Consider the following 27,243-nt stretch of genomic DNA (forward strand, 5'->3'; position numbering starts at 1 on the left):
AAGTGATTTGAAAGGAAAAGCTTTATCTATAAGAAGGACATATCCTGATGACCTAAATGATGAAAAGTTTGTAACAGAAATGCAACATTTACTCTCTGTATGTACATAAGGGAAATTACGGAAATACACAATTAAAACCATTACATTGACTGAACATATTAACCGAACACAGACTTGCTGACCTGTTTCCAAATGTCGGCCTCATCTTACAAATACTTTTAACAATTCCAGCAATGGTAGCTTCTATAGGGAGATTATTTAACACACTGACGCTGATTAAGACATGTTTAAGGTCTACAGTGTCTCTTGTGGCATTTGGTTAGGCTGAGTATTGAATCAGACATTGCCAGTACAATTCATCTTGATGTTGTCATTAGAAATGTTTCCCAAAAAAGACAAGAAAAGCTCATTTCAAGCAAATACTAAGCTGATTTTTTTTTTTCTACTTCTGATTTGTACTTTTTTCATCTTACAGTTGTGAGATGTGGCCGGCTTGTCATCCTGGCCAATACCCCCAGGCTGCCAGATGGAGCCCTCCCTGCAGTATCGGGGTGCCCCGAAGACCAGCAGGGAGTCATGGGACATGTAGTTTTTATACAAAACCCTAATGAATACCACAGGGATCCGCAAGAGGGAGCTGCAGGGAGGACCGAAGACTTATTTGTGCCCTTTAACCCGGATGTTCGTCAAAGGAAGAGCGACGGGCTTGCGGGGTAAAGAAAAGAACATTTTACCTGACCCAGAAGTGATACAGGATCACATGGACTGGGGATTGAGAACACTTCCGGGTCAGGGTATTTAAAAGGACTGTGGGAGCTCCCAGGCGGAGAGCTGAGCTGGGTGGAAGGGTGGCAACGCGTCTGGGAGTGGAGGATTGTATTATTGTAGTATTTGTGATTTGTTTATGAGTATAGTGGAGGGGAGGGTGCTTTGTGCACTGTGGTGAATTAATAAAGTCATTATTTGGACTTTTACCTGGTGTTTGGAGTCGTGGACAGGGGTTCAAGGGAGCGAGAGCACCCCCTATCTGTCACACAGTATATGCATTGTAGAAATGTGATTTGTTTATTTTTTTATTTATGCTGCAGCATATAAAGATGTTCAGATGTGCATTGTTCCTTCTGACTCCTGTTTCCATTCTTTGCACGGCTGTCTTAACAGCATCATAGACCCCCGAGCAAACTAGTGTGCTGGGCCCTCTGTTTTGGTAGCAAAACAGAAACACACATTAGCATCAGAAACATCGTGGGCCCCTGTGCTCCTGGGGTCCCCCGACCAGTGCCCATTGTGCCCATACATTAAGTCGGCCCTGTGTAGGAGGGAGTATAGCGGCATAAGGCCTCAAATGCAGTAAATCAATAAAGCATTGCATTTCACCCCCTATCACCTTTTATACCTTTCTGATCTTATTAGCTATGCTAATCTTCCAAGATGGGTTGAAATTTAAGCAATCAATGCAGACCTCAACATTAACATTTGCAGTACACTTGATCTATTAAAATGTATGCATATTAGAATGTGATGTGTCATCTGTTGGAATGAAAAACACAATGCATTTTATTACTTCAAATGTTTGGGATTGACCATCTAGTGGAATGACAAATTCAATGCATATGTTTGTGTTATATGCCATTTTGTTTGGGATTCGTAAAAGAAGTGTTGTAGTAGTAGAAAATGGCGCCGACTGGAGTGGCTGGCCGTCTGCTCGTCTCTCTAGTCTATGTGTTAACTTTGTTTTTATGTTTTAGTTCATCCCAACGATCACTGTCCAATGATCGGGAATCTTTACTAAACATATTTTCTGGCCTACTTTCCTCTCAATTTTCATCTTCTGATAGGATTTTTGTGAACCTCCACCTTTGTTTTATTCATCACCTGACTTCTTCCGCTGGACGCCGGTGTTCACCTGTATCAGTGAGTTGAATGCCCCTCGGAGACGCAAACGCACCCGCCGCCGTCGTGGGAAAAGAGCCGGAATTGCTGTTAAACAACGCCGACTCAAGTCCCAGAGCTTTGTTTCCCGATGCCTGCGAGTTGTCTATGACCCATCTTCTCCTGCACAGGACTCCATCCCTGGTTCATGGGCGCTGGACACCGGATTTAATTTCTCCATTTCAAGACAGCATCACTTTTCCTCGGTGTGCAATCGGGCAGTAAACGCAAATAATCTTCGCACACTCACCCGTGCTCATCCTGCCACGAGCTCTTCTACTTCTATCAACTCAAGGCTGCTCTCCTGAACGTGAGATCAGTGTCTAATAAAACTTTTTTTCTGCAAGACATCAAATAATCTGGATTTCTTCTTCATCACTGAGATGTGGATTTTAAACGGTGACTCTTCATGTTTTAATCACTTGGCTCCATCAGGTTATTCATTTTTAAACTCTCCTCGTTTGACTCGTCGTGGGGGGTTGGTTTGGGGGGCATTGCCATTGTTTTTAAAAGTATGTTCTTGTGTCGGAGCCTTACAAGGGATCCGTTTAGCAGCTTTGAACTTCAACATTTCGAAGTGTGCAGCTCCCCATCTTTATTGTTTGCCGTGATTTATAGACCCCCTGTAATTAATGATACTTTCACTTCTGAACTCTCTGATCTCCTGGCTGATATCACCCTCTCCCATGACAAAATATTTATTGTTGGTGATTTCAACATTCACGTTTGTTGTCAATCGAAACCTTTGGTCAAAGACTTTTTATCACTATTGGACTTATTTGATTTTATTTAAACAGCATATTAATACGCCTACTCACTCTCTCGGTCACACCCTTGATCTCGTTCTTACTCGTGATATTTCAGTGAATAGTATTGATGTATGTGATGCTTCTTTCACTGATCACTTTTCTGTAATGATGGATCTGCATATTAATGTTGATCTCCCGACTAATAGCCGTCCACCACGCTGCTCGCGCCTTTAAAAGTCTTCCGTTATATCTGATTTTAAAAACATTTTCTATAGTCTCTATATGCATGACCAAAATAATGATATCGATGATTCTGTCGTAAAATTTAATTCCTCCTGTACAACGGTTTTAGACGCAATTGCTCTGCCCTAGATACAATGTAATAAGGCCTAAGACCTGCTCCCTGGCTAAATGAAACTACGCGATCACTGCGCCGCGCCTGTCGAACTGCTGAACGGCGTTGGAAAAAAAGATGGACTGACTATCTCTAAACAGATGTTCAGGACTTCTCTTTTCAACTTCCAGGCTGAAGTTAAGAAATCGAAACAAGACTTCTTTGCCGTTTTCGTATCCCGCCATTCAAACAATCCTATAGGGTTTTATTTAATTCAATTAATGCGGCCTATCACCCTCATTCTGTGAGGGGATTAAATAGCACTGTTCATTCATGTGAGCAGTTTCTATCATTTTTTGTCAGCAAAATTGATACTATCCGCCGTGGCATTGTTCAAACTGGCTATGAACTTCCTACTGTTAATCATGACATTGTTCTAGATTCCTTTGACCAAGTCTCACTTTCAATGCTAAAAAGAACTATTGACACAGCCCCCTCGATATTGTACCACCACGTCTCTTAGTGGAAGCCTTTGATGTGTTGGGTCCAACCTTACTAGTGATTATAAAGGATTCTATTAGTTCGGGGGTTGTGCCTTCATTTTTTAAACATGCTGCAGTTTGTCCCCATCTAAAAAAAGGCAGGATTAGATCCTGGAGTTTTAACCAACTTTCGTCCAACTTCCCAGCTGCCATTTCTGGCTAAAATTCTAGAAAAAAATATTTATAATCAATTGGTCAATCACCTTAACTCCAATAATTTATTTGAGATCTACCAATTTTAGGCATTACCATGATGTTGAAACATCTCTCTTATTACTGACTCAGGTGATGCGGCTGTCCTTGTCCTCCTTGACCTGTCCGCTGCCTTTGACACCATTGACCATGAAATATTGCTGATGCGGCTCGAACATCTTGTTGGGCTTAAAGGGGCTGCTCTTAACTGGTTCAGGTCATATTTAACTGGTAGACACTTTTCAGTGACTTTAAATTCTTCTTTTTCATCTACTGCCGCTCTTAAATACGGTGTTCCTCAGGGATCCATTTTGCATCCTATTTTATTCTCTATATACATTCACCCTATTGGAGTGATTTTTAGGAAATTTAACATTTTTTTTCACTGCTATGCTGATGATACTCAGGTTTAAATTCCCCTCTGCAACAAATCAACTCCACAATTGTCTGTCTGAACTAAGATCCAGGATGGCTAATGATTTTCTTGATCTAAATCAAAATAAAACGGAGATTCTTATAGTGGGTCCACAAGCTAAAGCCCAAATTGGTCTTGGACTTCTCGGCTCTTTCTCTGTCTTTTCCAAACCTCAAGTCCGCAATCTTGGTGTTACCTTTGATAGTAACCTCTCTTTTGAGAAACAAGTAAATTCTGTAGTCAAGAGTTGCTTTTTTCTACTTCGTCTGTTAGGTAAGATCAAGCCTTTTTTATCTTCTAAAGATCTTGAGAAAGCTACTCATGCTTTTATTTTTTCTCGCCTCGATTATTGCAATTCGCTGTATTCTGGGATTAACAAATCTCTGATACACAGGTTACAGCTGGTCCAAAATGCTGCCGCTCGCTTTCTGGTTGGGGCAAGGAAGTATGACTCTGTTTCTCCTATTTTAGCTTCTTTACACTGGCTGCCTGTCAGTTTTTGAATTGATTTTAAAATTTTGCTGCTAGTTTTTAAATCTTTACATAGACTTGCTCCTGCCTATTTATCTGAATTGTGTGTTTTACACCAGCCATCCAGAGTGCTTAGATCTTCTGGTCAGTTGTCTCTGGTTGTCCCTCGTACCAAATGTAAAACCAAGGGGGACAGGGCTATTGCAGCTGCTGCTCCTCGCCTGTGGACCTCTTTACCTCATCATATTAAGGAGTCGTCTACAACTGAACTGTTCAAAACGAGATTAAAAACTCACTTCTTTTCACTTGCATTCAGTGACCTTCAGTAATACTGATGTTTTCCTCTTTGTGATAATATAACATTATTTCTATTTATTATCTGCCTTATTTTATGTTCATCTATTTTATTACTATTTATGTTTTATTGTTTATTGTTTTTGTTTTTTTCTTTTATTCTATTATTGTAAAGCACTTTGGCCGCAGCTATAAAACAACTATGTTGTTTTAAATGTGCTATATAAATAAATAGACATTGACATTGACATAGTGGTAATGTTTATAATGTGTTATCTGTTGGAATGACAAATGCAGTTCATTTTATTACTACAAATGTTTATGATTCACCATCTGTTAGAATGACAAATGCAATGTATATGTCTCAATTATATGACATTTGGTATGGGATTAGTAAAAGCAGTGTTAATGTTTGTGAAGTGTCATCTGTTGGAAAGACAAATGCAATGCAATTTATTACTACAAATATTTGTGATGCACCATCTGATGGAATGAGATATGCAATTTATTTTATTAATACAAATGTTTGTGATTCACCGTCTGTTGGAATGACAAATGCAAACCATATGTCTCTGTTATATATCATTTGGTATGGGATTAGTAAAAACATGTTTGTAATGTGTCATCTGTTGGAAAGAAAAATGCAATGCATATGTCTCTGTTATATGCCATTTGGTGTGGGATTCGTACAAGCATTGTTTATGTTTGTGATGCACCATCTGTTGGAATGACAAATAAAATGCATTTTATTACTGTAAATGTTTGTCATGCACCATTTGTTGGAATGACACATGCAATGCATACGTCTCTATTATATGACATTTGTTATGGGATATGTACAAGAAGTGTTAATGTTTGTAATGCATCACCTATTGGAATGATGAATGGAATGCATTTTGTTACTACAAATGTTTGTGATGCTCCATCTATTGGAATGACAGACATAGCAACCAGACACACAGACAGACACACACACACACACATTAATCATTTTATTAAGGTGGATGTTTAAAACCATAATGGATAAAAACAGAATAGCTAATGAAGCAGGAAAAGGCCCTTGAAAACATTTTTGCACCACCTCATACAATCTCTCCCAGAGGTCCTGCCTCCAAGCTATAAATGTTTGTAAGAACATTGGGATTAATAAAGTATCTATCTATCTATCTATCTATCTATCTATCTATCTATCTATCTATCTATCTATCTATCTATCTATCTATCTATCTATCTATCTATCTATCTATCTATCTATCTATCTATCTATCTATCTATCTATCTATCTATCTACATCAAAGCTATGAGAACTCTTGATATTGTAAATGACTTAGCGATATAACACCTACCACTGAGGGAAAACTGGCATGTTTCCTTGCTCTCTGCAAATAACACTTATCATTGAAATTTACATTGAGCCTTGTACTTTTGCATATTCTTCACTTTCTCTTAATGTTTTTTTTTTTTTTTGTTCATGGGTGCAAATTGTAACTTTGCTCATAGCTGCAGACTCTGGGGAAACCAGCAGATGGATTCTGTTAGACCTTAGTAAAACATTTGATACTGTCAAGGAATGTGTTCTACCGTCCAGAATGGAAAACAGTCTTAGCATCTCCGGCACTGACCTCCGATGCCTTAAATCCCATCTGACCGACAGTCCTGAGTTTTTTAGTCTTGGCAGCAGCTGGATCCTCACAAAGCTTGCAGCACAAGATATTCCTCAAGTCTTAATCCTTGGCCCTCTGCTGGCCTTATTATTCATTTCTTTGTGGGAGATACTATTTCAGTTTTAAAAGTGAAAGCTGCCTCAGTGAAATGAATGAAATATAATTTATTAAAATCAATCTGCGACAAAACTGAAGTCATGCTAATTGGTACTTAAGCTCCGCTTAAGAGAAATTACCTCCTTCTAAATGACTCTCAGTGATGTCTTCATCAGGCATTCATCTGCTGGGAGTCTTGGTGTCATTTTTGATTCCTCCCCTTTCTTATTCTTCCCACATAAGCCACATTAAGAATCTTTCTTACTTCCACCTTCATAACACATTCTGTGTTTGCTTATTCCTCACCTTTTCCAGTGTTGAGAAACTTGTCTGTACTTTTATTACATCTGGCATCAACTACTGTTACTCCCTACTGGCAAGTGCTAATCTCATAGCTCTAGCTGGTTCAGACCTCTGCTGCAAGAGTCCTTACACAGACCCTCAACAGCGAGCACATCATGCCCATTCTGTTCTGCCTTCACTGGCTCTGTATGTCTTACAGGATTAAGAATTGCACCTGATTTGATCAGTAACATCCTTCATCGCTATGCTCTTGTCCACCTGCTAAAATTCACAGATTCTGGCAATCTTCTTGTCCTCAAAACCAACGTGTGGTCTATGGATGACAGACCCTTCAGCTCTGGAGACTCTGGAATTAATGAGATCCCTGAATTATTTAGATTAGCCAACTCCATTATTCTTTCAAAAAGCAGCTTAAAACTCATTTGTTCAGGAAGGTGTTGAACTTACCTCGACCTTCTCAACCTTCTATCAGTTTCCTTTCTTTGTCCAGATGCTCAGGATGATTTGTGTTTGTATCACTAATTGTTATTTGTTCTGGGTTTTCTTGTAGTATTTTATATTTTATTGTTTTTTTTATTCTATTTCCTAAGCCTTGTACTGTAAATCATGTATTTATCTTTATTAGGATAACATGAACTCCTTTCTCAGTTTCTGTGAAGTAAATTGAGCCTGTTAAAGGCGCTATTTAAATATAAATGTATTATACAATACATATGTATTGTACTCTACTTGAATATCATCTGTAATAAATATATACCGTTGGATGTATTTTGTGGTATATTTCTTTAAATAATGATTATTCAGACCCCCGTGACCCTGTATTCGGATTCAGCGGGTTGGAAAATGGATGGATGATTATTTTTAAAAAGTCGGACAATTCGGAGAAAACAAAGCTATCTGCATTGTCCGAGATTTTTGACCTTTCACCTTAATCAGTTGTATACAATAAAACATATAACCTGGTCAGCCAGAAATACAATTTTTAAGTCGAAGTTGGGTTGAATTTGAAGCGAAGTGATAAACATTTAATACGTTGATTTTGCTCTTTATTTCGTGGATTTTGTTGTTGCAAACCAAGTAACAATCCCAAACAACCTCGCGTTTCTCCGTATTGTTTGACCGGAAACGTACGTGAACCCGCTGAAGTGGGCGGTGACTCGTGACGTCACGTCTAGTCCTTTCTCGTCATTCTAGCAGCACAAAAGGAGGTGGTGCATGTTTGTCGAATGCTTTGCGTAACGATTACCGTATATAATAACTGAAGACAAATAACTGTCACTGGAAAATAAGCAGATGGTAATATTTGCGACGTGCTTATGGAAGCTGCTTAATTTATTCGCAGAAAAAACATTTTTTAACAACTGAGAAAAATTCAACGCCGTTGTGTTTATTATCACATTTTCCTACGGCTTGGGCGTTAATCCAAGTCGCCAAATAATAACACCAAGCTGGAGGCCGAGTCAAAAAGATGGACATTGAGACGTGGATTGCCTCCTTCAAAACCGAGCTGAGTTCGACTTTCCAGAATGCTCTCAGGGGAACGCTGGAAGCAGTGGAGGTGGAGGTCAACCGAGTTCTGGATGAAAAGTTCGCAGCTTTAATGTACGATTTAGAACGGCGAGATGCCATTTCAGAAAAGGTGCACAGCTGGGTCGAATGTCGATCCTCTCGCTCGGAGGTCCAAAGCCCTGTCGAGGACTGCAGTCTTATTTTTCAAGAGCCGGAGCATCTTTCCGTCGATGCCATTAGTCCACACTCACCGAAGCCGGTAGCTCTGATTTGTCATCAGGCGATCGCCATCCACGAAGGTAAGTGGTTTTCGGGGCATTAACGGTATGTGGCATACAGTGCTGAAGCAGGGTGCGGAAGGAGCGAGACAAGTACAGTGGAAATGAAACGAAACTAAAACCGACGTGGACTCTTATTTGTCTACTAATACGATGGTCACCGTTTAAAGCACAAGGGTTATAAAAAAAAAAAAAAAACTCCACAGGATGCGGAATATCGATTTTCCCCAAATGACCGCATTCATTAAAACGTGTTTTATTCTTTCTGTTGCTGAAAAGCAACCTACCTCTTGCCTCCACCCACTGAGGGTAAACTGTGATACAACGGTACCTTTGCGGACAAGCCCTTTAACGCAGTCTGTATCTGATCTTACCTTTATTCATCCCCGACATCCACTCTGTATGTGCTGTGTTACCTTTTGCATCTTTCACATTGAGTCGCAGTGCCAAATACCTTCTGAGGTCTTGCAGTCTTGTTCTGAGTACGGTATACCAGTTTGAGTCTGGTCATTTGTGTTTTACTTTGCAGCCTTTGCTTCTTTACTCCGTTTTTCACGACTGTTATTCGATTTTAACCTCAGATATTTCACAGTTAACGGTATTAATATAATGTATTGACATAATGTATTTTAAATTTAAAGCGATCCGCATCATCCGCACCAATATGACTGAAACAAAAGATATCTAAAGCAACCAAGATGCCTTTGTCCTCATCCTGCGTGATCTTTCGTGTGCATTCGACACAGTCAACCTTGCCACCCTTACAGACGGAGCTTTAGTTGTCCCCAGTGGAAAATTTTCGCTTTTGATAGAAGCTCTTTAAATAAATAAATATATAAATAGGTAAGTAAGTAAATATTCACACGCACTTTGGACTGAGCACTCAACCAGAGTGACTAGTGGGCACCCTTGACAAGTCCCTCATTCTGTTTTGGGTCAAACTCTCATTTGCAAATAGATAAACCCTTTTGACTCTATCAAAGGCCTTTTCTGTATCCAAAGACCTCAAAATCTCTGGTCAGTCAGAATTCTGGAGTGAGTAGAGCCCCATTTTCGAAAAAAGTTGGGACGCTGTGTAAAATGTAAAAAACAGAATGTGATGATTTGCAAATCGGCCAAACTCTGTATTCATTTGTACATAGTGCAAAGACAAAACATCAGATGTTGAAACTGAGGAATGTTATTTTGTTTTTTGAACGTTCTTTATGCGTTTTGAATTTAATTACAGCAGTTTAAAAAAAAATTGAGGTGCTTAAAGTGGAGAAGGACAAACAAATTGTGATTGCATTCACTACACTCTTGGCACGCAGACTTATTCTGATAAACTGGAAGAACCCAAACTCTCCTCTTTTAAGTCAGTGGGAAACTGATGTGTTATACTATTTGAAATTGGAAAAAATCAAATACTCAGAGGATCCGTGCAGACTTTTTTCAAAACATGGCAGGATCTAATCAGTAATATTTTAAAATAAGTTTATAAAGCACAGAGAATTTATTAATTTAGGTATGTTTACAAGCCTTACATTTTACGCCGTTTGGCTTGCTCTCTCTCTCAGGGGTGGGGATCGATCTGTTCTTAACATAATTCTTTTTTTTTGTAAAAACTTGATTGCTATGTATGGATTGTAATAAAATTACAATACAATAAAAAAAAAAAAATTGGCCTGTTTACTTGCTGTGTAGTATGACCTTTTCATTTAATCACAATCTGTAAAATTTTAGGAACGGAGGATACAATTGCTGTAGTTTTGAAAGTTAAAAGTCTCATTCTTGCCAGATATCAGCTGCTCAGTAGTTTGGGGTCTCCTTTAGGGTGTTTTAAGGCATCAGAAGCTTTCAATGGGTGACAGAGGAGGACGACAGGTAGGCCGATTTACCACTTGGAGTCTTTCACTGCAGAGACAGGCTGTTGTAATGCGGCTTGGTATTATCTTGCTGAAATAAGGAAGGTCATTTTCTAAGAAGAAATGTAGTCTTGATGGCAGCATATATTGTTCATCGTTAATGGTGCCTTCCCGGATGTGCCAGCTACCCATGCCATGTGCACTAATACATCCCCCCATACCATCATGGATACTGGCTTTTGAACTGCTTTGATAACAAGTTGGGAGATCCCTCTCCTCTTTAGCCCAGAGGACATGACGTTCATGATTTCCAAAAAGAATGTCAAATTTTGATTTGTCAGACCACAGGACAGTTTTCCACTTTGCCTCTGTCCATTTTAAATGAACTCTGGCCCAGTGAAGGCAGCAGTATTTCTGGATCATGTTTATATATGGTTTTCTCTTTGCCTGGTAGAGTTTTAACTTGCATTTAGGGATGCAGCGACAAACTATTCACAGAAGTTTTTTGGAAATGTGTGTTTTTAACGCAGCGTCACCTGAGGGCCCAAAGATCAGTATTGGTTTTCAGCCATGTCTCTTGCACATATAAAGATTGTTCAGGATTCTCTGTATCTTTTAATGATATTGTGTACTGTAGATGGTGAAATACCCAAATTCTTTGCAATTCTGCAGTGAGAAACATTCTTTTTAAATTGTTACACTGTTTGCCAGCGCAGTGGTGAACACATCCACATCTTTGCTTCTGAGAATCTCTGACTCTCTGGGATGCTGTTTTTCCAGCCAGTCGTGTTACTAACCTGTTGCCATTTTTTTTTTGGTTAGAATTACACAACTTTTCCAATCTTTTATTGCCTCCCTCCCAGCTCTTTTAAAACGTGTTGCTGGCATTAAATTCAAAATAAGCACATGTTACTTTTGTACAAAAAATATTTATTTGTTAGTTTCATCCTTTAATATTCTGTCTTTGTTCTATTTTATTAAATAAAAATTTTAAATGATTTGCAAATTATTGCATTCCGTTTTAATTTACATTTTACACAGCATCCCAAATTTTTTTTGGAAATGGGGCTGTGTGTTACATTAAACAGACAATGAAGGTTTGAGGCCGAGTGTCCGCCTTCGATAAATCCAGTTTGTGATATTACTGAGGGAAGCGTTTTCTCATTCCTGTTAGCAAAGTTATGCTAGCGGCATGTCTCGTGTTCAACCAGCTGAGGTGGGCACACATCACTCATCTTTTCAGTCGGCTCTTTGTAGCATCATTGGGTCAGCACCTAAACATATATATATGGTATATGTAGATATTTGTGAGGTCCTGTGCTCCTTCTCACTCATAGGTAAAGGGTGTCTGGAGATGCCACCTCTGCACTGCTTCAAATCTCAATCCAGACTCGCTCTAAGCTGGTACATTGAGCTACCCACTTCCATTTGAAATTCTGTATCCCTCAGTGTGTTTAAGAAGTGTCTGAAGACTCTTGTTTGATGAAGTTTTTGTCCTATAGTTTTTTTGTGTAATAGAAATTGTAGCTCACTTATATTTTGTTCAGAGATTTTCACATCTGATGATCAATTTTGTAACTTTGGCCCATATCTTTTATTCACCAGCAGTCCACCAGATGGATGTTTACTTCGTTATGTTGAACTCTTTTGCAAGTCGCTTTGGATAAAAAGATCTCTGGGTAAATAAATAAATAAATATAAAATACTAGCTGTCCCCCATGACTCCACCTGTGTAGTAGTGAAACAGGACAAACTTTAAAAATCCATCCATCCATTATCCAACCCGTAATATCTTAACACAGGGTCACAGGGGGTCTGCTGGAGCCAGTCCCAGCCAACACAGGGCGCAAGGCAGGAACAAATCCTGGGCAGGGCGCCAGCCCACCGCAGAACTTTAAAAATCAATTTAAAAAAAAAAAAAGTAATAATTTGTATTGAGAAGAATTTTATATTGATGGCTTTCATATCTGAGGGCTTCTTGATATACATTATTTTTGGTTTTGCTAATGGGGCGAGAACGTAGCTGTGATCTCTTTGCCAAAAATGTAAAAAGTTAGCAAAGGTATCTTTGACCAAGCAGAAAGTAGGTATGCATTGGCACTGTATCTGATCATGATCAGCTTTGACGGGAGAGCGTACCCCACATGGGGAGAAGAGTAGCTGGCCGTGATATGTTTGCCAATGAGCAGCTACCCTCTAAAACGTACGTAGCTGTGATCTCCCTCTCAAAAACATCAAATGTTACTCCTTAACAATCTGTGGATGACAATGTCTGCTGAACAAACCGATATCACTAGCTTAGCGGAGGCAAGGTACGCTCCAACACTTGGTGAGAGGTAGAGCGACTGAAATTGACGCTGGAGCAGATCCCTACTCCTCTGGTCCCGCCTCCACCTCCCCTCGGCCCACTAAGTGCCTCTCGGATTTGCGCGAATAAATCTGTGCCGCAACCGAACTGTGATACTTAGCGTGACGAGAGAAGAGTATAACTGGAATGTTCAAGCAAATTATAGAAAAAAAATGATCTTAATCCGTTAAGTAGTTCTCTCATGAAAAGTAGACAGATGTTTTGACAGTAGACAGACAGATGTTGGATTTTATATATATATATATATATATATATATATATATATATATATATATATATATATATATAGTGAGAGATTTCTTTTTTGCCTTCTGCTGATTTTTGCATCATGAATAGATACAAACCCAGTACAATTTTTTGAAATGGCTTTGTGTTTCGTGTGAGCCTAAGAAAAGGAAGAAACCTGTCATTTTTTTGATACAACATAAAGAAGTGCACAGATTTCTCAAAGTGATTATCTGTGTGAAGTTTGTGTGTGTGTGTGTTTTTTTTTTTTTTAATCCTCCCAAATCTTGAAAGATTTTTAAGGTGAGTGGTGATTCTAAATTGGGCCTATGTGGGCATTCGAATGAGTGGGCCTTCTGATGGACTTGCTCACTGACTCCTGGGATGAACTTCAGCCCCTCAAAGCTTTGAATTGAATTAAACCGGTGTAAGAGTGCACATGTTATGTTAAAGATAAAATTCTTTTAACATTACACTGTTTTGTACATACAACATATTTTATCATATCATATCATTTAAATATTTTTTTCTTGGCATGCTTTCCTTCAACCAGAAAAGTAACTGAGGTTTTCCTGATTTCTTGTCGTAACGCGTTAACAAATGTCTGTACTCTAAATTGAATAGAAAGACGCTATATAGTAGCTTGCAGGTTTTGATGCGAGGGATCTTTTTTCCTCTTCCTTGGTTATACATTTAGTGGTGTTTAACTGAAAAGTAAGTAATCGCTAATGCATCCTGCCACACAGGTTTTGAGTTAGTTTCTGCCTGATATAACGGCTGTGGTTTTCGCTTTCATTTGAGTATCACAGGCATTTGTTTGCACAGTACTTTGGTCAGTTGGTGGTGGCATTTGAAAAAAGCGGAAAACAGAGAAAAGTGATATTAATAATGATTGCCAATCCATAATGAATATAGTTATGTGCATTTATAGTATATCAGGAGTAAAACTAAAATGTAGCCATGGCAAAACCATTTTTTTTTTTAATGTTTCACTGTTTTAATCTATTGGTATTTTAGATTTTTGCTGCACAACAGCAAAAGTCTGCCTCACCTCTTCTTTTATACTTCAGTCATGAAATAATAAGCAGACCACAATTAGAAGATCTGCGATTTTGACTTGGACAGGCACATAGATAGATTTATACATTATATGTCCCCAAGGGGAAAGTAAAACTTTACAGAAGCTCGAGAGAAAAAAAAAATACATACATATATGAACAGTACAGCAAACTCCCAAACACAAATAAGAACTTCTGGCTTGGATATTGGTGAGCTGCTGCTGTCAATAACAGGCTCGTAGGTAATAGTAAGATGGCCATACCTGTCCAGATGTACATATGAAGGCATTAACATTTGAATACAGCAGGTCCAGTTTGTAGTTTCCACGAAAGGGACGTGTCCTTAGAAGTTTGTTCAGAATGACTCACTATTAGAGTCTTGATATTAGAATGAACCGTTTCAGTTATCAAGTTTAAAAATAAGCATCAACAGGATGATGCAACCTTCTCTTAAGAAAGTAATATGTACAAATTAATTTGTAATTCAAAATGTGGATGACCTGTTTCGGCTTTAATTGTAATGTGGTTACGTCTTTTATTTCTCATTCATATAAGTTTCCTGACCCTCTCCTGCTTTTTCCACTCCCATCTGATCATATCAGATGGAACTCTTCATGCTTTAAATAGAATGTGAAATAGGATCTTTAAACCATTTTGCCACTGTAACAAAAATGATTGATTCATGATTCGCCATGAAATGTAACAGTTCTTTCAACTTAAGAGGCGATTGAACATTCCTCATTATGCAAAGTTGAGTCGAATGAAAACAAAGGCATTGTTTCATTTCTCAGCATCTTGTAATGTTAAAAGGTGTCTTAACTTTTTCAGTGTTTCTTAAATTAAAATAAGTAAGGTCCTAGTAATATGGTTGTGCAATTTAAAGTTTAGGCCAGAGTCTATGATTAGACCTAAATTCTTTACTTCTGCCTTGACTTTTAATGCTAGTGGATCAAGTTTATTTCTAAAATCTTCACTAGTTTCGTTTTTGCCAATAACTAAGATGTCTGTGTTCTCCTTATTTAGATTGAGGGAACTACTCCTCATCCATTTGGAAATGTAAGACTGGCATTGGGGTAGAGAACCCAGAGTGTCAGTGTTGTCAGATGCTATAGATAGGTAAAGCAGCATGTCATCTGTATAGTTGTGGTGGATCACCTTGTGTTTTTGATATAATCTGGCCTAATGGAAGCATGCCAGTTGAAAATAACAGCAGGCCCAGAATAGGTCTTTGGGGTACACTGTATACCAGGGGTCCTCAATCACGGTCTTCTAAAGCTGCAGTGGCTGCCGGTTTTCTTTCATTCCAGCCAGTTTCCTAATTAGGCAGTGTGTTGTAGTGGTTAAGGCTTTGGACTTCAAACCCTGAGGCTGTGGTTCAAATCCTAACACTTTGTGACCCTGAGCAAGTCCCTTGACCTGCCTGTGCTCCAATTGGTAAACCAAAAGAAGTGGAACCAGTTGTGTCATAAATGTTGTAATTCACCTTGGATAAAGGCGTCAGACAAATAAGTAAATGTAAATGTTGAACTCACTCTGTCCTTGCTGATAACGAATCTTGGTATTAAACTCTATGTCTTGTTAGATCTTTCATTCATCAGAGACACTTTTTTAGTTACATTGAAGATCAGAGGTCCTCAATTATAGTCATGGAGGTCCGCAGTGGCTGCAAGTTTTCACTTCAACCACTTTATTAATTATAGCCTATTTATTTACTACTAAAGCAATGCTTTTTTTGGGGGGCTTAATCTTAGTTATCTCACCTGTTAGATTTCAGAACTCTTACCTGCCTATTATAGTTTTTAGCAGCTGTATTTAAGTTTTAATTGTTGCCTGTTTTCTTAACCAGACATTAGTTAATAATGAAATGCAGATAACCAAAAAAACAGCAGCTCATCAGCTAATGTGCTTTCTTTTAAACTTACGCATACACACCATGAAGTATCTGTGTTTAAAAAAAAAAAAAAAATGCTTAGAAGTAAAATGAGAGGGGAATTGAAAGGACTTTTAAGTTGAAATCTGTTCTGGTCTACAACATTATATGGATAATGTTCTCAGAGAAGTAAAGTCTACAGTTCAATTAACATTTCCCTTCGATGATTGAAAGCAGTAACAAGTTTAATAGTTTAAATACTAAGCTTCATTATAACCTGTGGCCCACCAGGACTGTGGTTAAGGACCCCTGCCATATACAATATTAAGGATCTCCAATAACAAGTAATATTCTCCCAGTTACTGTAAATAAGACAGAAACAGAAACAAACTGCCATTGTCTAAGGAGGGCTATAGGAATACTGTGGTCTGTGTTGTCAAATGCTGCACTTTGGTCTAGGAGAACAAGAACAGATATGTGACCTCTGTCTGTATTATTCTGAAGACCATTCAGTATGTTAGCCAGCGCTGGAGAGCACTTTGAGTAGTGAGAGAAGTGCTATATAATTAAATGTAAAGAATTATTATTTTGTACTATTATTTATTCAAAACCCTGACTGAAACTTGTAACAATTGCCTGATACGGGACACGATCACTACATTTCACCACCCGAGAGGGAAGTAGACAATGTTCAAAGGTTATAATAGCATTAAAATATTCAGTCCTTGGCCCCTCTTCTCCCCTTTACGTGCCCACCAATACTTGAAAGAAACCAGATGGTAGTTGGACTGGTTAACTTAGCAAGTGTATTGTAATCCAATGTTGATACATTTACATGCCAGGTGACTTGGTGCTCATTAGTGATCCCTTTTTACCCGGACGCCCTCCCCAGCGGTCGAATCCTAATCCTCGGTTTGAACCACACATCAAGGAAAAAGGGTATCCAAAAGAGAAAGATTAAACGTAGTCTGTGAAACAGTGAAGAACCCTGTAGTACAGTTCTTACTGCATGATGGAGGGGGGAAAAAGACAGTCCTCGGGCGAATTCGGCTTCCTGGCTTGCTGTCCCAAAGAATGTTTAAAACACGAGTCTGACTGATCACCGGGAGCATCCGGAGAACCTCGGGTCCATATATCACAACCCTTCACCTCTTCTTGGGGTTTTGCCTCACTGTTTCAACTTCGGGGTGGCCACCCACAAATAGCAGAAGTCCCTGGGTGAAATCTGATCATGAAATATTCTTAAGCGTAGATAGCTGAGCTCCTTGCCTTCTCCTTCTGTCTTCAACCCCCCCCCCCCTCAGTCCGCCATTTCCCCCCAAAAAAAGTTTCCCATGGAAACGCCCATTTCCTGTTTAGATGTTATGACAACATGACGCCTGCACTAGGCAGCTGGAATCCTTACCAGGTGGGGTCCTACCAAAACTTGGTCGTCCACACTCGCGCATGAAGCAATCTTTCTTAGACAACCTCCAGGCCATATAATACAGTGATGGCCATTCCAGAAAGCCAACCCACTTGTTGTGTTATGTAGACTTGCTAAAAACTTATCAATGATAGAATGTTTATTCAAGTTGTAACTGAATAGTTGAAAAATTAATTTATATAGATTCTTATTTAAAAAGACAGTTTAGAAATGTGTCTAAATTTGTCAAAGGACAGAGGAATCAAGATGATTTTTCTTGAGCAGGGGTTTAAGTACTACAGCCTTTAGAGCAGGGGTCTCCAACACGTCACTCGCGAGCTACCGGTAGCTTGCAACCCCTTCCCAAATAGCTCACCAGGGGCTAGGTGAGGGTTAATGAATCCTACATAAACTTGAAAACTTGATTAGTCAAATTAGGGGTGGGTGATCTTTCCAAAAAATCATATCACGATCCTTTTAACACAAAACCACAATCCACAATCTGAATTATATATCTTTTCAAACTCATCAAGACCTAAGTAACACTTTATTTTAAATATCAAACAAAGCTGATTTCAATTGTTCAATTGTTCTCTCGTTCGCTAGCTAAGCGGAGTTCAGGAACATTCCCCGAAGCTGACGAGCGAGTGAGGAGAGCACATCCACACACACCCAAACCCCCGTCCCTTTGGCCTGTTGCATGTTTCTTGGATTCGTGCAAAAAAATTGGTACTGCAAGCGAAATATGATACATAGTCAAATGAGAGAAGTCGCAAAATCAACCAGAATGTTCAAGCAAATTATAGAAAAAAAACAATCTAAATCCGATAAGTAGTTCTCTCGTGAAAAGCAGACAGACGGACAGACATTGGAGTTTCTATATTATATATTAGTAAACCTTCAAAATAATGTGCAGTTAAAGTCTCAACAGCATTCTCATCATTTCTGGAGCTGAGTAGAGCCAGATAACTATATGAATCTTCACCAAGCAGCTCTGAAAATGTCTGCTTTGTTTGGGTCTCCATACCTCTGTGAGTCTGACAAGAATGTCTTGAAATCAAAGTTCAGAACAAGACTGACAAACGAACAATTAAATGACTCCGGAAGAGTGAACCTAAGTGGGCTCACTCCACCAGACACCTGCCTCTCTTGTTGACTCCATGCAGTGCCAGTCATCTGACTAACTAAAAAACACATCACACGTACAACAGGACCTGTGAATAAAGTGAAACGGTGACAAATGAATACGTCATATCTGTGGATTTGGAATTGCATTGTTTTGTTTTGACAGCATTCATGTTTTAATTCATTAGTGGGAGATACACTATAAAATGCATACAGTCATACAAAATGCACTTGCAGGTGAAGTAAATATTTTTTTGTGATATTTTAATGCAAAATGTGAGTTGTGGACACCAACATTTTGTAAATGTTCAGGAAAAACAAGCACATTCAGTTTGTTTGGGTTGAAATAAGCTATGAGAAGAAACATTGGAAAACATGAGTAGCTCTCGGCCACTCTTTTTTGTAAAAGTAGCACTCCTCGGGGGTTTGGTTGGAGACCCCTGCTTTAGAGCATCTGGGAAGACCCCAGTATCTAATGATGAATTCGGTAAGCATGTCGGAAACCTCTTTAAAAGAAAAAGCCTTTTTGGACTGGGGTAAGGAGACCAATGGAGGATTGTAGTTGACAAATTCTAATAGTAATTCTGTAATGTTTAGGTAGACCTGTTTCGGTGATGGAATTTAATTTGCTAAAATGAACATGCTGATGTTCAGCAAGATTAACTTTGAAAATGTAATCAGTAATGTGAGAATTTAACTGCAATCCCTTTAACAAGTTTGCTTTGAATTGGCTTTTTCCTGTCTTGATGATCTTCTAGAGCAGCGTTTCTCTACCTTTCTGCTGTCATGACCTGCTTTTTCCTATGTAAATGTCTTTGTGACCCACCCTGTTGGGGGATGGGCACCACCCCCTTGGTGAATTGAATTTAAACAACAGAGCTGGGGGAGGGGGATTGAGTGTGATCATCAGAAAGTCGACCCACCAGTGCAATTCGTGACCCCAGTGGCAGCCAGTGACCCAAAAGTTGGTCATAACACAGTGGTTGAGAAACACTGCTCTAGAATCCCAGGCCTTTTAAGTGTATTTCTGGCTGGATGGTGGAGCTGATGATTTCTTCTCTGCATATGACTGTGGGCACATGCCATGTGGTTTGTGGTTGTACTATCTTAACATTTTCTTGTCACACTTGCAGAGATGCAGTCTTAATTGCATTTATATATTCTTTTTAGCCATTGTTGATAATGTAGCTGAGGTTTTTGTAGTGTGAACAAAATGGTACATATTCTTCTTGCTTTTTCAGCAAATGGAGACAACCGTCTTTTGTCAAGTGGCTATAGATTGGTCCTTTTAATATATTCTTGTTTTACAAGTATTTTTCTTATTTTCACTCCTACAGGTGACCAAGAAGAAGACATCCTTCCACATAATGAGGGTGGATCAGAGATGGATATGGTTTACATTCAAAGTACGTTTTTGGAAAAGGATTGGGTTGTCAGCCTGCAGCAAGTGACAAACTTCTCGTCAGTTCACAGTAAAGAGAGTGACGACAATTATGAACAATGTGAGGAAACTGAGCTTCAGCCTGTGTACAGTATTAAGGATGACACAGTACTTAACAGCTCATGCGTTAAAGAGGAGCTTTCACGACTGGCAGCTAGTGAAATTGATGAATCTGACTCTGAGCAAGAATTTGTCAGTATTGCTGGGGAGGTTTGTGAGCTGGGTTCAGTTTGTATTAAAGAGGAGAACTCTGAATCGGTAGTTGCCCCACCGATGGAGGACATGGATGACATACAAGATATCCACATTAAAGGGGAAGCGTCATTCCAACAGCTCCCAGAGTCTGCCCAAGATGAAAGTAATAACTTGGCAAACAAACTCTGCATAATATCTGCCACATCCTTGGCAGAGGAGGTTCCTAAGACTGAACCTGTTTCAGAGCTGGAGCAGGAGCAGGAACCTCATTTGGAGCCAGTTGTTATGTTAAAGAAGCAGTCTGTTTCAGATCCAATGGCCATCATGAATAAAATCACCAGACTGGAACCTTCAGTAAGAATGAAACGAATCCCAGAATCAAACCTTGCTCATCTGTTAAAGGATACATTTGAGATTAATTGCACTATTGGAATCAAAAATTCCTCTGTTTCAAGTACAACCGAAGCTGAGATGGGGCCATCTAACGTTGACTCTACTATTAACACAGAGGGAGATTCCGTGTCCCACTCTGTGGAAGTGACTATACACGACTTGTCTGAATCAGACACTGTAGTTGAAACTCGAGAGAATTCTTTGTCTCCTCCACCTTCAGAACAGAATCTAGATTCTGAGACTCCGTCGGTTCTTTTGGAGATGGATACTTTTGAGTCGTCTTATCTTGTGGATAAGAATGGGGATCTTACATCTCAATCAGATCCAGGAGCAAGCAATAGTTCCAAATTGGACTTTAGTGTTAAGGAGAACACAACATATGGACAAAACTCTGCAGCAGAAGCAAATGAGAATGTATTTTCTGAGCAAGGGGGAGCTAACAGCAATGTGCAACAGTCGGATAATATGACACCAGCTGTTTCCAGCACTAGGGACAGTGAAGAAACTGAAGAAGGACCGGTGCATATACCTCTGGAAAATTTGGGTAATTATACTGATGAACTTTAACTCATGAAAAAAAGTTATCTTTTTTTTTTTTTTTTATTAAAGATAATAGAGTTGACAAAGGGAAATTAATTATTAGTTCCTTGTAGCCTTTACATAGTATTTGAGTGAATCAGAGATATTGTAGTATCAACAGTTCTTCCTCTGCTTTACTAACCACATTGTTGTCCAGTAGAGAAAATACCCAGATAAGAATAATAAGCAAAGACAATGAATGCAGCGCAAGATTTGGTTAATAGTAGATCTATTAGTCAAAGTAAATGCTTAACCACAGCAGACTATTGATATATACATGAGCACATGTTAGTGGGATAGCTCTAGTCCAGGGGTTTTCAGCTTTATTTTCTGGGCATACCTTGTCTAAAAACAGAATTTTTGAAATATCACAACTTGTTTTGATCTTAAGAGTTTAGTACTTGTCAATTTTAGATTTAAATAACTGAAGGGGATGTTTCTTCAGTTCCCTAAATCAGTAATATTTTGCGATTTTACCAAGTAATAAATGGTAGTTTATGTGTGGGTATATATTAAAAAAAAGTCTCAATTTTTCTTATGCAAGACAAAGGATTATTTTAATGAATTATATTTTTAAATGTAAGAACAGTGGGGTGGTTAGATATGGAATGAAAACTGAAAGCCTAAAACTTCCATACTTTTTAATTTACAAAATAGATAGTTACATTGGAAATCAGATCAAAAGATGTATTCACATGTTAAATGCTACTTCACGTAAAAAAAAAACCAAAACGAGTCCATGTGATGCGGGGTCTGCTTCTTGGCTAAACAATTTTGCTTACAAATTTTCCCTGTTCATGTATTTATTTTTTGAGGAAAGGATCCTAAACTGTGACAACTCTGTCCGAAGCAAAAGCTTTCCACTGTTGATTAATATTTGTAAATACTAAAATTAAATGTTAGATATGTTTATTATTAATAATTGTTGACATTCATCAGTATTCCTGATTGTAAATTCTTCTGCACTAGTCCAACAGAGTCTGTTATAACAATGAATGGCACACTAAAAAAAGTTTATCAAAACTAAAAATATTGTTAAAAGGGGAAAAACAACATTGATACAGGTCTATTTTTGGACATTTTAAGTTATCATTTTTTAAAAACTGTGAGATAACATTAAAACAATCTTTAAAATATGGCCATTTTTTTAAGAACATCAACTTAAGCAGGGCTACAGTGAACATGATTGATGATATTTTTCTTTGTTTTGTACATGAAAGACCCCTCTTAACCCAATAAGCAGCACCACTGATTGTTGGCACCCATTTGTGAATCGCTCTCTCTCTTTCGCACTCTCTCTCTCTCTCTCTCTTTCGCACTCTCTCTCTCTCTCTCTCTTTCGCACTCTCTCTCTCTCTCGCACTCTCTCTCTTTCTCGCACTCTCTCTCTTTCGCTTTCTCTCTCTCTCTGTCTCGCACTCTCTCTCTCTCTCTCTCTCTCTCTCTCTTTGCACTCTCTCTCTCCCACTCTCTCTCACTGTCAGCTTTCACTTGACTGTGTTTGCATATGCTGTTTACCTTGACGTATAGTACTTAAGTAATCAACAGAAGTTGGGACACCTGTGCAAATTGTTTGCTGCAACTTGCAAGGCTTCATTTACTTCAGTTGCTTCAGAACATCTGTAGGTTGTAACCTATTTGTCGTTCCCTGGAAAAGGCCCATTTGTAATATTCCTAAATGTCCTTTTTTCAGTTTTTGTTAACCCTAAACTTTACATTTAATCCTCTGGCAGTTTACTGTTTAATTTTTTCACCATTTTTGGTAATTCTTTGCATTTCACATGATTACATTTGAAGAAAAAGGGAGGTGTTCTAAAACTTTTGACTGGTAATGTACATTAAATAAAGCTGATAGAAAATGTGTTGTAAGGCAAATAGGGACAATAACTTGATTAGAGATCCGTTTGTTTGTGAATTGGCCCACAGACAAATATGAATAAATGGAAAGCCAGAAGTAAATGTGTGGATCTATAAAGTAATGCATTGCTAAGGAATAGATGCTATTTATAATAGAGAGTTCTCCTCCTAGCCATTGTATGTACTCCAGTGTGGCATGTTATGGTCGGGAGAATCATATTGCTTTCACACGGCAAACCAATCTATCTGTATAATGAAAATGATTGTACTAAGGGTGTGGAGAATATGATGGCTGAATTGATGGCAGGAGTACCTGATCAGATAGAGTTAATACTACAAAAACTTATGAAGCAGCTGTGATATGCATTGCAGTTTGCTTCGCCATCATACCAGTACATTTTTAAGTTTTGCAGTGTCACTGTTCAAGCCCTGAAATGATCAAACTTGTTTGGGAGCATGTTTCGAAACCAATTCTGTATTGGGTAGGTATTCATTAGTAAGTGGGCTTAGATGGTGTAGGTACTGTAGCTGGCACTCCCGTTGTTGGCCAGTACCAATAAGAAGAATTATTGTCAGTTTCTATTCCATTCCTTTACAGACAGCACATCCCTTTTGAAAGGATTCACTGATGATCAGTTGCGTGAGATGCTGAGGTCTAAAAGATTTGAGATCTCCTGCATGAAAGAACCTCTTTTGTTTTTAAGTAGCCTTCGAGACAATGGTGTCATCTCACAGTATAAGTATGAGGTAAGGGCAGCTCCAAGTGTGCCAAAAGCTTTTCTGAGATATTTTTAAACAGATTTTAACATTTCTGTAGAAGTTGTAGGTTTAAATTAAGATCATTTGCTGTGGAATTTCTGTAATCAAAACAGAACGATTTAGCCAAATGTAATCTCTTTTGAAATGCATTCCCATTGCAGTTACTGCCAGGTGTTTTTAACAGGTGAGCATAATTTGTCGGCACTACAAATTATTCTGTGTTTTATAGGAAGATACCCAATCAGTATCTTACTCTACAAAATAGTAATTCCCCCTACCTACATTTTCCTGGATGAAATTAGTTTTAACGTATAGATTTACTTCCTCCAGGGAAACAGGAAGTTATCGATTTCAGTTTGAAATCCTTCAATTTGTTAAGAGCACCATTTACAGAAAATGTCACGTCATTTTTCTAACCTGCTTATTTCAGACCAGGATTGTGGGTTACCTATCCCAGGGGAAAAAAAACCCTGGACAAGACTCAAATCCACCTCAGCACAAACACACGCTAGGGCCAATTGAGCATCGCTTATTCATTTAACCTGGATTAGGATAGTGGGAGGCAGCCCAGGCAGACATTGGGAGAACATCTAAACTCTACGCAGAGAGGGCCTGGGACACAGACCCTGGTCTCCTAACTCCGAGGCAGCAATGCACCATTGTGCTACCCAGAGAATAATAAAATATTTTGTTTCTTAATAGAAATGCCTCATTTTAAGTACAGGGTATATTGTATATCATCCATAAATCCATCACGTAAATTGTAGTTTTTTGCACTAGGTGAAGGGCAAGAACCAATCCTGGATGAGATATAGCATATATCATTTTTTAGGGCAGATGTTTCAGACTCTGCTCTTGGAGTGCTGCAATAGCTGCAGGTTTTCATTGTAGACAATTCTTAAATCAGAGGCCAATTCTTCTTATTTATAAAATCTCATTTTATTATATGGCTGGTTAGTACTCTGATTCTGCCGCATCAAATCTGTAATACTGTTGCTTTTCTTTTCCTAAGAAAACTGCTACATTTTATGGAATGTAGTAGAGTACAGATTCTCAATTTGTCAGTTTTTCTCAGATTTACAGTGGCATGCAAACATTTGGGCCCCTTGCTTAAAATGTCTGTTACTTTAAATAGTTAAGTGCGCAGAAAACTGATAACAGAAAGGCATACAGTTAAAGAGGACATTCTTTTCAGCATTTTATGCAAGATTAGTGTATTGGTTTTTGTTTTGTACAATTGTACAGTGAAAAAAGGAAAGGAGCACCAAGCAAAATTGTGGTCACCCCAAGATATTTGTGGTCTCAGATAACTTTTCCCAAGGTGGTCTCAGACCTTCATTAGCTCGTCAGGGCTATGACTTTTATACAGTCATTGTTGGGTAACCCCAAGTGATGAAGTGTCAAAGCTGTATAAATTCTCTGATTCCTCAAACCTCGGCCCAGCAATCGGTAGCATGAGCTCCACTAAGCAGCTGCCTTGCACTCTGAAAAATAAAATAATTGAAACTCACAAAGGAGGAGAAGACTACAAGTAGATAGCAAAGCATTTTCAGGTAGCTGTTTCCCCAATTCATAATGTTATTAAGAAATTAACAGGCAGTTAAGAGGAATGGTGGAGGTCAAGGTGAGGTCTTAAAAACCTAGACATCTTTCTGAAAGAACTGCTTGTTGGATTACTAGAAAGGTAAATAAAAACCCTGTTTGAAAGCAAAAGACCTTCAGGAAGATTAGCAGACTCTGGAGTGAAGGTGCTGTGTTCTACTGTCCAGCAACACCTGAACAAATATGACTTTCATGGTAGAGTCGGCAGAAGAAATCCTTTCCTGTCGCAAAATCCAGTGCCTGAAGTTTGCAAATGAATATCTAAACAAGCCTGATGCATTTTGGACACCAGTCCAGTGGACTGATGAAGTCAAAATGGAACTTTTTGGCTACAATTTGCAAAAGTATGTGTATAGAAGAAAGGGTGCTGAATTCCAGGTAAAGAACACCTCTCTCCAACTATGAAGCATGGTGGTAGATCGATTAGCTTTGGGCTTGTGTGGCAGCCAGTGGTGCAGGGAACATGTCATTGGTAGAGGGAAGAATGGATTCAAATAAATACCAGCAAATTCTGGAAGAAAACATCGCACCATCTGTAAAAAAAAATTTTAAGTCAAAAAGAGGATGAATCCTACAACAATATAATTATCTGAAGCACACTTCAAAAATCTACAATGGAATATCTCAAGAGGTGGGTCTTACTAAGTGCTGACCATGTCAGGGGCCCAAATCTTTGCTTCAGGCCCTTTTCATTTTTTTGGCATTTTTTGCATGTGAATGATGAAAATAAAAATGTAATCTTGATTAAAATAAAAAAGTGTTGTCTTAACTGTATGCCTTTTGGTGATCAGTATCTTCTGCTCACTTAACTATTCACAGTAACAGGTATTTTAAGGGTGCCCGAACTTTTGCATGCTACTGTATTTCCAAATATTTTATTGAGATCCCAAATTCAGAAAATGCATTTATTCTGGCTGATCTTTTTTTGCACAACTTTTTAACTTTGCTCTTTGGTACTAGTTGATAGAAATGCAACTCAATATTTTTAACTTTTCCAGATTTAATATTACTGCATTGCTCTTCATTTTCAATGCTTTGTATCTTTTCATTGAGCAGGAGGTCAACAGCCTGAAAGCAAAACGACAACGCAACAAAGTTATTTACAGGCTTCTAGTGGAATTGGGCGAAAATCCCAAGAAGATTCGTCTTTTTTGGACTCTCCTGGGAAATGATCTGAAAATGTTGCACTACCTAAGGCTTCAAAGCCTTTCCTGCTCACATTTTAAAGGTGAGTTACAGATGCATGTGTGTGTGTATTTTATATATATATATATATATATATATATATATATACACATATATATATATACACACACACACACAGTGGAACCTTGGTACACGTACAACTCAGTTTACGACCAAAAAGTTTGCCAAACTTTTGCCTTGGTTCATGACCACACACTCGGTATACGAAGAAGCCAGTTTCCCTTTCGGTTTGTGCGCGCCGATGATTTCCGCACGTGTTGTATTGTTCTCGGTCAGACGTGCGTGCTTTCGCTGTGAACTCTTTGTGCTCTATTGCATTTCTCTTCCGGTTCGTACGCGCCGATTACTGTATTTAAGCACGTGTTGAGCAGCTCCCTGTTCATTGTTCTCAGTCAGATGTGCGTGCTTTACCTGTGATCTCTTTGTGCTCTACAGTATTTCGTGTGCTTTTGCAGTTAACCATGGCTTCTAAGCACTGTAACCTCTCCACCCAGTTCCTCCTCACTTCATGCCAGAATTCGACTCATGCATGGTTAG

The 27,243-nt window shown here is 38.6% G+C and overlaps 1 protein-coding gene across 1 annotated transcript in view; it reads left to right on the plus strand.

Annotated features, from left to right (window-relative positions):
- Nucleotides 1–8,166: 8,166 nt before the first annotated feature.
- LOC120536951 overlaps nt 8,167–27,243 on the plus strand; it is a 41,754-nt gene continuing 22,677 nt past the window's right edge. The window contains exons 1-4 of the mRNA XM_039765529.1: nt 8,167–8,800; nt 20,012–21,247; nt 23,738–23,886; nt 26,557–26,728. Coding sequence (XP_039621463.1) covers nt 8,461–8,800; nt 20,012–21,247; nt 23,738–23,886; nt 26,557–26,728 — 1,897 coding nt within the window. The 5' untranslated portion in view covers nt 8,167–8,460. The remainder of the gene's footprint in view (nt 8,801–20,011; nt 21,248–23,737; nt 23,887–26,556; nt 26,729–27,243) is intronic.

The sequence above is a fragment of the Polypterus senegalus genome, chromosome 10, assembly GCF_016835505.1.
Source record: "Polypterus senegalus isolate Bchr_013 chromosome 10, ASM1683550v1, whole genome shotgun sequence".
Taxonomy (NCBI): domain Eukaryota; kingdom Metazoa; phylum Chordata; class Cladistia; order Polypteriformes; family Polypteridae; genus Polypterus; species Polypterus senegalus.